General features: G+C 41.6%; 1 protein-coding gene across 1 annotated transcript; it reads left to right on the top strand.

The window, feature by feature from the left end:
* Nucleotides 1-5,146: 5,146 nt before the first annotated feature.
* On the top strand, nt 5,147-9,253 carry slc14a2 (solute carrier family 14 member 2). Its single transcript, XM_062562257.1, has 10 exons — nt 5,147-5,233; nt 5,627-5,692; nt 5,807-5,981; nt 6,432-6,621; nt 6,735-6,863; nt 6,987-7,179; nt 7,305-7,452; nt 7,699-7,833; nt 7,951-8,000; nt 8,090-9,253. Exons 1-10 carry the CDS (start codon nt 5,210-5,212, stop codon nt 8,504-8,506), a joined length of 1,527 nt encoding a protein of 508 aa, XP_062418241.1. The 5' UTR covers nt 5,147-5,209; the 3' UTR covers nt 8,507-9,253.
* Nucleotides 9,254-12,486: the final 3,233 nt, after the last annotated feature.

Genomic DNA, 12,486 nt, shown 5'->3' with positions numbered 1-12,486 from the left:
ATTTATTAGACCTTTTTCTTCACTTGATATATTCATATAGGCCTGCCTGAGTCTTAATCATGTATAGACATAACTTGTTGTTGCTTGCATGTGTTTTCTGACAGAATAGGGCAGAATTTCTGTGATTTGAAAGTATATACTCTAATAGTATATGTATTTCTGTTTCCACGATCATAATTCATTTTGATTGATTATCTATTTATTAACCACGTTTCCACTATTTAGTATCTATAATAGCTTTCCGGATTGCGGTTTTGTCACAATGTGCGGTCTTTATGAGCGTGTGTCTCTGTGTGAGTGTGTGAGCTATTCATTTTGAGTGACATTCTGTTGCTTCCCTCGAAGGGAAACTTGATAGTTTATCATCTTTCAAACAGCTACCACATTATGCAGCCGACAACACACACACACACACACACACACACACACACACACACACATACACATATCACCAACAGACTGTTCACATCTGCCCATGTGCAGTATATGACAAACGTTTGAAGTCTCCAGCTGAGCTTCAGCTCATGCTAAATCGGATAATGTTTTAATTGCAGTTGTGGGATATTAAATACATGGGTGGTGTACGTGGTAACGATGCATGTCTTTTTTGTCCCCAGTCTTCTGCACCTTGAGAGCTGTTGTAATGTCTCAAGCTGCAGAGCTTAGCTTGAATAAAAAGCATTTATGCGCTAATATCCACAGTAAATATGGACACGCACAGTAAATATGGACACGCATTTGTATTTGCTTTACTTTTTTCGAAATTATTGGAAGTAACGAACATTATTCCAATCACAAGATGGAATATTTACGTTTAGCAACCGACCATGAATCAGTCACTAGCACACAATGTCAGAAAATACCAAGATCTTATGTTAATGTTGCACCAGCGACCTGATGTGTGTGTGTCTGTGTGTGTGCGTGTCATGCAGAGTTGGTCCCTGGCTGGGTGCCATTCAGCTGGAAGCCATCATAGAACCAATTACTTTCTGTCTCTTGCTCTCCTTTGCTCTCCCTCTTTCTTCCCTTCTCCCTCTTTTGGTCTCTTTATCTTTCTTTTCAACTTCCATTTTCTCTGACGGTTTGATTTGAGTTCTGCATTGCAGTGGTCGTTACAGTTAACCCTCTCTCACACCTCCCTGCCACCAACTGGTGTAACTCATCACCACCAAACACACACTTCCACTCCTTTGCCCTGCTAATCATCTTCCATAAGGTGCCTGTGGACTTTTCCTCGCCCTGCTGCTCATTGATTCAGAGGGGAATGGTTTGTAAGCCTGCGTTTCCCCCAAAACGGCGTACGGACCAATTTACAGTAACAACTCATGTCATGAGCGAGAGTAGTATAAACACTGATTACAGATTGTGTGCTGAATGAACGTGTCAGCAGAGAAAGAGAGATGGAGGGAGAGAAAGAGTTAGCAGTGTAAACAAATGAGGAGTGTAATGAGGATAAAGCACCTCTGTGAACAAGTGAGCTTTTGTCTTCACTCATACCTGCTCACTCGCTTCCTATCCTGTTTCACACACACACACACACACACACACATAGATGTTTGATTATGTGTAGAGTTGATGGTAAAAGGTTGAAAAAAAGTTTAAGTCTCAAGTCTGCTGAGTGAAACCACCAACTTTGGTCATATCTTATTAATCATCGGATCTCACTAAATCGGGAGGAGTCTCTGTTTATATGATCTTTAATTTTGTCATTGACCCGGTGAACTTCAAACATCACAGGAGTGCCGCTGAGGAGCCGTGCGGGTTACGAGTCCTTGAGATCCACTGGCCCGTCCCTGTAGGAGAGCAGCAGCAGGTTGAGTCCATTAGCTGGGATTGGAGGGAACATAAACACCGATTTTGACAGGAAACATCCCTCGATTGTAACCCAAGGAAACATACAACGTGTTTTTCACCATCCACATGCTCACACAATGAAATGGCTTTTCTTCATGCAGACAAATAAGGAGATGGTGAACTCTGTTCAACACAAAGCATAACATTGTCTTTTTCTGCCGACTAACATTCTCAAACACTCTGGCTAGCAATTTAAGAGTTGTAAGCTGAGTAAATATTAATGTTAGCAAAAAATGTCAATATATTGTAAGTCGAAATACGTTACGCAAATACAACCCGATCTGCATTCATCCATGTTCACAAGACCATTTTAAACCATCGACAGAGGATGCAATGCATCATCTTTGTTATTGAGCGCCTCTGTAAACTGTGTCCTGTATAAACCTGACCCCAACCCTGTTAATAAACTGAATGGCATGCTGGGTAAAGGTTGCTTTCCTGTTTATATTTGGCAGTATCAAAATTAACAATATAGTCCCTTCTCTTCATACATCCATGTATGGGCCACTCCAGCATTGCTAGGAGACTCAGAGGTTCAGGTGTATTTCTAACGACCCAATAATATATCAATATATCAATTGAAAAGTGGTTTGTATGAGCACATTCAAAATCATATATGCTATCATAAGAAGACTGAGCTTTAAGTAGTTGATGTTCAGGAATCCATGAAAGTATTGTTTTCAAATGGTTGATTTATAGCACGTTATAGATGTTCCTGGCATGCGCGATTGATGAAAAAACATACCCAAACTTATTGTCACTCTATTCAAATTCTCCAAAAATGTTTTTAAAAATGTTCCAGATAATAATGATAATTAGCTCATCGGCTGGAAGCAACACATTTGTGATGAATGTGACAGGGATGGTAGCAGACAACTAAGAAAACAAATCAGACAACCACCATACAAAGAATTTCTCAATGCGCTAAGAGAGGCCGCTCATTCTGAAAAAGGGGCAAATAGTAACAACGCACTCACACAAACACACACACATAAGGGATGTGGTCGGGCGTCACGCCAGATGCTCCGAGAGAAGGAAACTCACATTCTTGTGATGGAGAGTCATCAAGTATCAGGTTCCATAGACTCTGGCAGAGACCAGAGAGCCCCCTTCCCAACCCACCACCCCATCACACACACACACACACACACGCACACACACACACACACACACACACACACATACATGCATAGAAACAAACACATAGGGGCTCACTTTTACACCAGATCAGTTAGCTGCATGAAAACACAGAATTGCTGCCTTTCTCTATTCTCTAAAGATCTCTCCAAATGTCTAATCCTTCATGCAGTTTGAACTAATTTAATTTCACAAGCGTGGTTGTGTTATCTACAGGAGAAAACCCTGTCAGTCCGTGGTGAAGAGGTTCCTTGCAGACAAATGGATCCAGAGGAATCTGTTGGTTTGAACCAGTGCGAGGTCGACAGGTCAAGTGATCACGAGGAGAGGCAGCAAAAAACACTGCAGATTTGCCATTTCTCCACTAGATGTCCCTGTCAACCTACACACCTAATCTGATGCTCAAGTAGATATTCAACAAATCAGGGCTCAGATTTCCTCAAATCTCTGTGTCTGACATAAAGCCTACACAACTCCCAGGAAGCTGGAAGCAAATCAAAAAGTCGCAATCACATTTGTTATGGTCTCAAGTGTTGAGATATTTATAGTCAAACCGAATGCACAACAATTGCAGAGAATCAACAATGGAGATCTCATGTGCCGAGCTCCCTTGAACAAGGCAGATTAAATGGTCTATGTATGAGCCTGTTATCCTGGCAACAGAGATATCCAAGCATTTGGCATGTAAACTTTACCAATGTTGTGTGCTCAGATGCGCTCAAATGGTTTTCCACTCATGCTTATTTCTTGTCAAGAAACACATACCACTGCAGTATGTCACGTGACTCAGCAGGAAGACAGGTGAAGGTTAAACAGTTAGTTCAATCAATAACTGCTCCAGGTAACTAGACAGACCGGTTAAATATCTGCGGATGGAGAACATTCAGGAACATTCTCTCACGCAACGGCTGATAAAGGTACCATGAAGGATTTACGGTGACATTTTTAAAATGCCAAAAATGGTTCTTATGTCACCATCAACTTTTTTGTGCATCACACGCTTGGAGGACAAAAAAAGCTCAGTTTAGAGCAGTGTTCCTCCAACTGTGGGGCCCGACCCTCATGTGGGTCGCACTGCCATTACAGGGGGGCCCATGGAGAAATTCAAAACTTTTTCAAGAACTTTTGATACGTTTTCATTTTACAAAAGTACACAAACTGCTGTTGCCTCTCTGTAAAAAAAATACCAATGCAAGCTCACGTTGAGCATGATTTGAGGGGCGTGTCAAGCCTGCAATCCTGTTCATGAAAAGATTTGTAGTTGAAACCAGGCTCACTGCAGCCATTAATACTGATTAAATGATTTTTATCAGTATGAGAGGGTTCATACCTTCACACATTTTTGTTTTGCACAGGTTGCACATTGCTGTTTTAAAAGATATGCCGGGTTAAACCTTTTATTGCAAATGATTTTAACTTGATTTGTTTTTCACAAATTATCTTGAAAAGATATTCAGTGCAAAACAGGTTAATTACATCAACAATAAACTATTTCCTGTCAAATATTTCTTAATTTTTGCAGAACTATATTTGCATTGTTTTAACAAGATGATTGTATATTTATTTGTTCTTGTCTGATGGAACAATCTGGTTTACTTGAAAGTTTTTTTTTCATTGATTGAAAAAACAGATGAAGGAGTCACAAAACGTTATTTCAACATTGGGCTGAGGGGGTTGGACATTTTTCTTCCTTTAAAGTGGGTTGTGACAAAAGGAGTTTGAGAGCCATTGGTTGAGAGGGAGCACTGAAACTGGAATATAGTCAGTTAAAGGACAATTGAAGTAGCATTTGTGTGGTTGGTGTGCTTTGTTGCATGCTCCAGTTTGAAGATACCATTCAAAAATATTTTTACTTTTTAATGAATTTGGCTTTTTGGGTTTTTAGCTAGACCTCAATAAAACTTTTCTGTCAGGCCCTCTTTTGATGATGTAGGAATATATTGATATTTGCGCTTTACTAGTAACAAATCTGTCCAGCGTGGCACATTGTGCAATTATTTATCTCTAATCTTTTACTCTCTCTTTCTCTCTCTCTCTCTCTCTCTCTCTCTCTGCTTCTCTCCTTTACCCCCCCACACCTACCTAGGCGGGGCACCCTCCAGTTTGAGAGTCAGTGCTTTAGACAGTGATGGATGGGAGGTTGAGATATCTCCATTGCTATAAAAGCTGTCAGTGGGAACCTCCCTGGCACCGCTGGTCCGTCTCTACTTTGGGCTTCATGCCTGGCACGCACAGCGCAAAGGTAGGATCACTTTTTGGTTGTTTTTTAAAGTTTAGCAGGGCTTTAAAGAATTATTAAACTTTAATGAATATCTAACTATTTGAATTTATAAACTAATATTTAAATATAATAGACATCAAATTATGGTTGGTATATTATTCCCATTTAAAAGCATTGCATTTCATGCATAAAATAAATTAACTCAATCCCTTGACTAGCGTTTGTAGCCATGGAAGCGTATTTTATGCAGTAAATAAAGCATGTGCCTAATGATAATCAGAATTCATAATGGTCGTTTAACATTTATTTCTTTTTTAAATACTACACAAATAGATGTATTTCTGTGGTTTTATAATAAGCCGTGATGAAGACTTAATGTGCTGCCGAGTGAAAACCTTTCTGCTCTCCTCTCAGGATATTCACCAGGAAATCATCTGTTCTACTCCTCCTGCCTGCTCCTCTCGTGCTGCAGCATTCACTGTAAGTCAATGTTCACAGTTTACACACGCACGTTCCGTGTGTATTTCACATGCTTCAAATGGCCTTGGAATGAGTTTCTCTAATAAATGTACGACCAAAAAATGATGTCTGCAGGAGCTCCAGCCCCTGATGGCGAACCCCGACCCGCCGACTGAGCGTGACGACTCCCCAGTGGACAAAGACCCCGAGCAGCCGGGGCCAAGGAACCAGCAGAGGGCCAGGGCCTGCTTCCTCAAAGGACTCTCTTATTTCTCTGGAGACATGAAGGTGTTTGGAAAATGGATGGAAAGTGAGTTTTTTGCTTACTGCTCTCCTGGCCAACACAAAGGCTGAATACAAAAGCTAAATTCCTACACTGACGTCACGCAACGCCGCTTCAAAACCTCCTAGCATTCTTTGTTCATTGGCAAGGATATGCTTCTTTGTCATGTGACGGAACAGAGGAGATCATTTAAGAAGTCATTTGATTTACGATCCAATAATGCAGTCCAGGATTTTTATGTGTAACTGACTAACTTATAATTACATCATTAACTTAAAACAGGGCCATAAAGTTTAGACCAACAATGTTCCCTGTGAAGACACCTACTACTGGTTGACAGACCTGTTGTTCATACAGTTAATGTTAGACAATAGCTTTTTGTCACAAATGTACCCGCTGTCGTTATTTATCAGCTAAACAACGACAGCTTGCTCAGCATTCAATGCTGTCTGTGTGCTCCTTCTCTCCATCCTCCAGGGCAGTTTTTCCTGCTGCAGTTGCTGGACTGGGTTCTGCGTGGAGCTGCTCAGGTGATGTTTGTCAACAACCCTCTAAGCGGCCTCATCATTTTTGCTGGTCTCATCCTGCAAAACTACTGGTGGGCTCTCAACGGCTTTGTGGGCACCCTCTTTGCCACCATTTCTGCCCTCATTCTGCAACAGAACAGGTGTGAACAAACTGATACTACACATGTTAATACATGAAATCTTAAATATATGTTACTGTATAAACGTTTTTACACATTTCTGAATTAATCGATTTAATTGACCTTTCTATCAGGGGTGCAATAGCCTCGGGGCTCTATGGTTACAACGGCATCCTGGTGGGTCTGCTGATGGCGGTGTTCTCCGACAAAGGAGACTGGTACTGGTGGCTCATGCTCCCAAACATCTTCCTGTCCATGATGTGGTGAGCAACTAGACTGATGGAGTTTAATATGATACAGTGTGTGAATTTAATAAGAAATGTGCACACATACACACATTTTATTAATATGAGTTCAATAAGGATTACATTTTTTTGTGTTTGTAGTCCGATCGTGTCCAGTGCCCTGGCATCCATTAACAGTCGATGGGATCTGCCAGTGTTCACGCTGCCCTTCAACATCCTGGTGTGTCTCCACATAGTTGCCACTGGCCACTACAACCACTACTTCCCCCAAGTCCTCATTCAGCCGCGCACGGAGCTGCCCAACATCACCTGGGCTGACATCGACGTGTCCCGGGTCAGTGACAGGCCGGGATGTGTTCCTACAGCTCTCCTTTCAAAATATATCTGGTTTAGTAACACAAAATGAATGGAAACACCTCCCGTTCAGAATAATGCAACCGGTTTTGTGTTTACCTTAAGCTGTTCATGTCGGTGCCTGTGGGAGTCGGCCAGGTCTACGGCTGTGACAACCCGTGGACCGGAGGAATCTTCATTATCTCACTGTTCATCTCCTCCCCTATCACCTGCGCTCATGCCGTCCTGGGATCTGCCGTGGGCATGGTTTCAGGTGAGAGGACAACACCTCAGCAGGCGAATGGAAAAGTGTTTCTGTCCCTCGGCTTAAAGACAACTTACTTTGCTTCCTTGCGTACTTTCAGAATGAATTCAAGCCACAATCAATATGTTCCAACCACAAGATGAAATACCCACAAATTCCGTGCAAAATTACAAGGAGGGTCATCTTTTATAAAAATTATCCAAGCTGAAGCCTACCTCTGCATTTATTTGATTGCTGTGATTCAATATTTTGTAGGTTTGGCCTTGGCAGCCCCCTTTGGAGACATTTACTTTGGCCTCTGGGGATACAACTGTGTGTTAGCCTGCATTGCCATCGGAGGAATGTTTTACGCTCTCACCTGGCAGGTGCATCTCCTTGCCATCGCGTGCGGTTAGTACCCATTCAAACACTCTTCATGAAAGGAGGACATCATGACATGTGCAATATTGGCAGAGAGTTCTGAGCACGAACGTCATCTCACAGCATCTCTCTCCTTCTCTTGAGCAGCTTTCTTCTGCGCGTACCTCGGCTCAGCCATTGCTAACATCATGTCAACGGTAAGGGTTTTCTCACTTGTGATTTCCTATCAGCCCCTAATAAAAAATAGTTTCTTCTACAACGGGTGTTTTTTTTTTGTCATCTCCAGTTTGGGCTGCCATCCTGCACTTGGCCTTTCTGTCTCTCTGCTCTCACTTTCCTCCTCTTAACCACGGGAATCAGCAGGATCTACAAGCTGCCACTGGCCAAAGTCACCTACCCCGAGAAAAACCTGCGCTACTACTGGAAGCTGAAGAAGCAGGAGAAAATACAAATGGCTGACAAGGAGAGGATGGAAAGTGAGGAGGAGCAGAAACATGTCAAAGAAGAGATGATGGTGAACGAGAAAGACCAACTGAGGCAAAAACTTGAGAGATTGGAAGAACAGAGAAGCGCAGGTGAGGCATCGGACGATAAAGATGAAGAGACACGTGTCAAAAGCCATCCCCCCGCGGTCAAACTGCTTGGTACTGAAGATGTCAGACACAGTGATCTAACCGAGGTCACTGTTGCTGATTCTGTTTAATTCTGCATGTCTGCAGTAGGAGACATAAAAAGATGACAGAGAAATTCAAATTGATAATTAGCATGAAGAGCTAATTATGGTGGTATAAAATACAAAATGGTGGTATAAAATACAAAATGTTAGTGTAAAAATAAAATAGACATGCTTTCAAAAATGGAGACGGAACCACCTGGACACTTCCGCCAGAGAAGAGGTGTTTGTATCAGAATCAGAGTTCATTTAACGTGTATGTAAATGAACTTGCTGTTCTGTTCCTGACCTCCCAGATTCAAAGGCCAGCTGTCTGTTGCAGGCTGATGTTCTAATGTCTGTTGGACACAGTACAAAACCTCTGCCACAACTTGGTGCTTGCAGTTTATATGGAAAAGATGAATGTCATATGGTTCCCCAGGTGATTGTGTGACAGGGGTGCACTTGGAATGGAATCATTAAATGTTTTTGAATATATTCACCTTCCTATTTCCAAGTTTTAAAGAGCCTAATTACCTCTCTAAATGTAGATGTCCTTGAAGGAGACAATACCTACAGTATATTACAGCCTGATATGTATTAACATGTATTGGCATGACACAACCTGAAGGACATCAAATGGCCGCCATGTTTTTGTTTGTATGTAATTCCAAATATATACATAACATGTCATCATTGTATACAAGTTGTAATGTTATATTAATGTTATTTTAACATTTTAACATTATTCTGTACTATTGTATTTTTTTATCATCATGTCAATAAAGCAACTTTGAATTTAAATGGATTGGATTGGAGTAACTTTTATTATTTAAGAGCTGAGTCATTTCTGCGGAAATATTTGGTGGCCATAATATAATATAAGTGTGGTGGAAATTAGTGGATAAAGCTCTTGTGTGAAATCAAAAGCACCTTAAACTCGCTTTGTGATTACCGTGGACTAGTTTAGGTCACATGCTTTAGGTCACACAACATGACCGAGTTCCTGAAAAACTCACAATGTGCAGATCAAAAAATCTCCCCCAACAATAATAGCGTGTAAAATTAGCATTAGACACATCAGTAAATGTCTATCACTACATGTCTTTACTGTACACTGTGGAATTGCACAACCTTCATTTCAAATAAATAATACATTAAGTTAAAAAAGGTCTCACTGAATGAATGGTATCCTTTCGTGGAATCAAACATAACAAATAAAGAATAGGCTCCACCTGTTTTTGCACCACGCCACAAGAGAACATGCATCAGCAACAACATTTCATTGATGCGAGTCAGACTGTGGTGTCACCTCATTTAACGGCAGGGCGGGGTTGGGCAGGGATGATGTAAAGTCAGAATCTACCCAGGGCCCATCGTACACCAGATGTAATCGGCCAACAAACCAACAATCGGTCAAAATATAAGTCTGCAAACAAATGGGCAAATGTGTTTGCAGGTTTTTTTGCCCCTTTTACAATAAATACTTAGTCTTCAGGTGTAGCTTCTTTTGCCTGTTCTGAAAGCTACATCTGGTCAAGTGCATTTGAAAATGTAAATACATGCCTGCGCACAGGCTGCTCCAGCAGGAGGAAAAGAAGTCATATATTTGTTGCTGATGTAATTTAACGGATGATCTGAATGGTTCTCGGGGTCAGATTTGCCTCTGTCTTGTGATTACCTCCGCCAGCCGCTATTCCTGTTGTGCCTGTTTCTCTCTCTTAATTTACTCCAGAGGGTGTGAGGTTTCTGGGGCAAGAAACCGAAAGAGGCATGGGAGATATATATCAAGATTTAGAGATGGTCAGATAAGCAGAAATGGTACAACTGTCCAGAAGCTTCCAGAATTTTTACAGAGAATTTAAACATAAGACTGCAGACTTTTCTATTTGAGAAGAAGTTTCGACACCTTATGAATGGTGAGTATAGAAATATAGAATACAACACTTACTTAAAATAAAACAAAATATCAGAAGAAAAGGCATTAATTTCCTTCGCTTATAATGAATTGGTTTCAGTTTTTTAAACAAAATGATTTTAAAAGTGCTTGGAGATAACAACTTGTCCTCACACTTTTTTACATTTTTTAAACTGTTAACCCCAGCAGCATTATCATGTCGCAAATCATTTGAAATGCTTCAATGACCTGAAGTGACGGCTGTTTAAATAAGTGTTAGATTTACTGAATGCTTTCAAAGTATTTTTGCCAGTTCAATTAATATGTGTCTGTATACCATCGCTGTGCGTTCTGACCATTTAAATCTAATGTTGCGATTATACATCAGTTGAACAATCTCTAAAAACGACTAGGCATATATACTAATTTTCCCTTAAAGCTAAACGTCTTGTCAGTGTTACAGCTAAGTCAAAGGAGCCTTGGTCATGGTGCAACACAAACACATCATCGTGAGACACACATTTCATTCTCAGACATGTGAAATAGTCAGAGGTGGGACAAAGTCATTGTTATGCAAGTCACAAGTAATTCTGCCCTCGAGTCCCGAGTCGAGTCGAAGATGAGGCAAGTCCCAAGTCGAGTCATAAGTCTTATTATTTTAGTTTCGAGTCATTTCAAGTCCTTTTATTATAGTGGGGACGGGGAACCCTGGGTGATGGTGCGCTGCCTCACAGACCTAGACTACGAAGGGAAGGGTAATGGTGGATCGAGTGTGACTGTGTTATAGTACTTGTACTATGTTGGCGAGGATTTCCATCGGAGTCTGAATCCGGGTTCAAAAATCCAGATTTTTGTAAGCATGAACGAGCTGTCTCGTTGATACGGTCAAATGGACTGCAGTGATTGGATGTCGTGCAGGCAGCGCGCGCTCTCTGCATACAGGTGGCGCACATTTTTTCGACAGATGCAGATAAACAGAGCGGCGCGGCCGTGTGAAAATGTTTTCCCCCAGTTTTCATGGGAAGTAGCAAGTCTTCTCGAGTCAAAAGGCTCGAGTCCAAGTCAAGTCACGAGTCATCGATGTTAAAGTCCAAGTCGAGTTGCAAGTCTTTGTGCGTTTTGTCGAGTCGAGTCGAGTCTGAAGTCATCAAAATTCATGACTCGAGTCTGACTCGAGTCCAAGTCACATGACTCGAGTCCACACCTCTGGAAATAGTACCAACCTCATAGGGACCAAGGAATAATACTCATCTTGTCTTTAGAAAAAGTTTAAACGGAACTGCAACAAAGTCATCCGTAAAGTGTAGGACCCACGGTGGAATGGACCAGAGGGCGAAGTTAGAGGGACCTCTAGTGGAGCAGCACAGCAGCGTTATGACAGAGGAGTGGTTATCTGAACCATGTTGCTATCCTAACATCTCAGTAGCAAGCAGGTTATCACAAGATCTGAGACTCAGCCAGCCAGTCTGTGGAAAGGCCTTTTTCTGACTGAAGGGTCAGAGAGATTAAACCTTTGCCAACGTCATATTATAAATGCAGGATCATCTCATGATAACAAACCATACTTTCAAAGGATAATGGCCTGAAAGCAATTTTACAAATGCACAAATGGACAAATTCACATCTTTAACAAAAGATCCAATACACATCGTCAGCTGACCACGATTAAAATGCAAAACTCTGCATGAGAGAGGCCATGTTTCAATCCACATTTGCTGCTTGGTGCCATTAACATGTCATGTCAGGAGAGGAGGTGTGGAGCATTGTGTTGTTGTGTTGTTGTGTTCCCCCAGTGACAACCCTTTGTGTATCACCGATCAGGCGTCATGTCACTGGCGTACCAGCAGATCACACCGATCAATCTGACGCCCACAGAGCTGGAGCTGCGAATGCAGGCGCCTGTGACCGTGCACAAGCTCCCCGGGTCATCCTCGCAGGGCCAATCATATTTGGTTGCTCTTCCAATGAGGTTTTTGTGACTGAATGGGGTCAACAGTGATTTGTCAATTGTTTGATGAGTTAGGTGCGTGACTCATGACACATTTTCTTGGCTTTCGTCTTGATTCATTTGATTTGGCCGATGAATGAAACCTATTTACTTTCAAACCATTAATTTTTATGACTCGCTGACAAA

Source organism: Pungitius pungitius, chromosome 5 (genome assembly GCF_949316345.1).
Source record: "Pungitius pungitius chromosome 5, fPunPun2.1, whole genome shotgun sequence".
NCBI classification, from domain to species: domain Eukaryota; kingdom Metazoa; phylum Chordata; class Actinopteri; order Perciformes; family Gasterosteidae; genus Pungitius; species Pungitius pungitius.
The sequence above is the reverse complement of the archived record's forward strand: the minus strand, read 5'-3'. Positions and strand labels throughout refer to the sequence as shown.

Excerpts from the sequence above, each read along its gene's own strand:
- slc14a2 (XM_062562257.1), top strand. The coding sequence starts at position 5,210 with ATGCCTGGCACGCACAGCGCAAAG. Across the intron at positions 7,453-7,698 it reads TGCCGTGGGCATGGTTTCAG|GTTTGGCCTTGGCAGCCCCC; the intron begins GTGAGAGGACAA and ends AATATTTTGTAG. Across the intron at positions 8,001-8,089 it reads TTGCTAACATCATGTCAACG|TTTGGGCTGCCATCCTGCAC; the intron begins GTAAGGGTTTTC and ends TGTCATCTCCAG.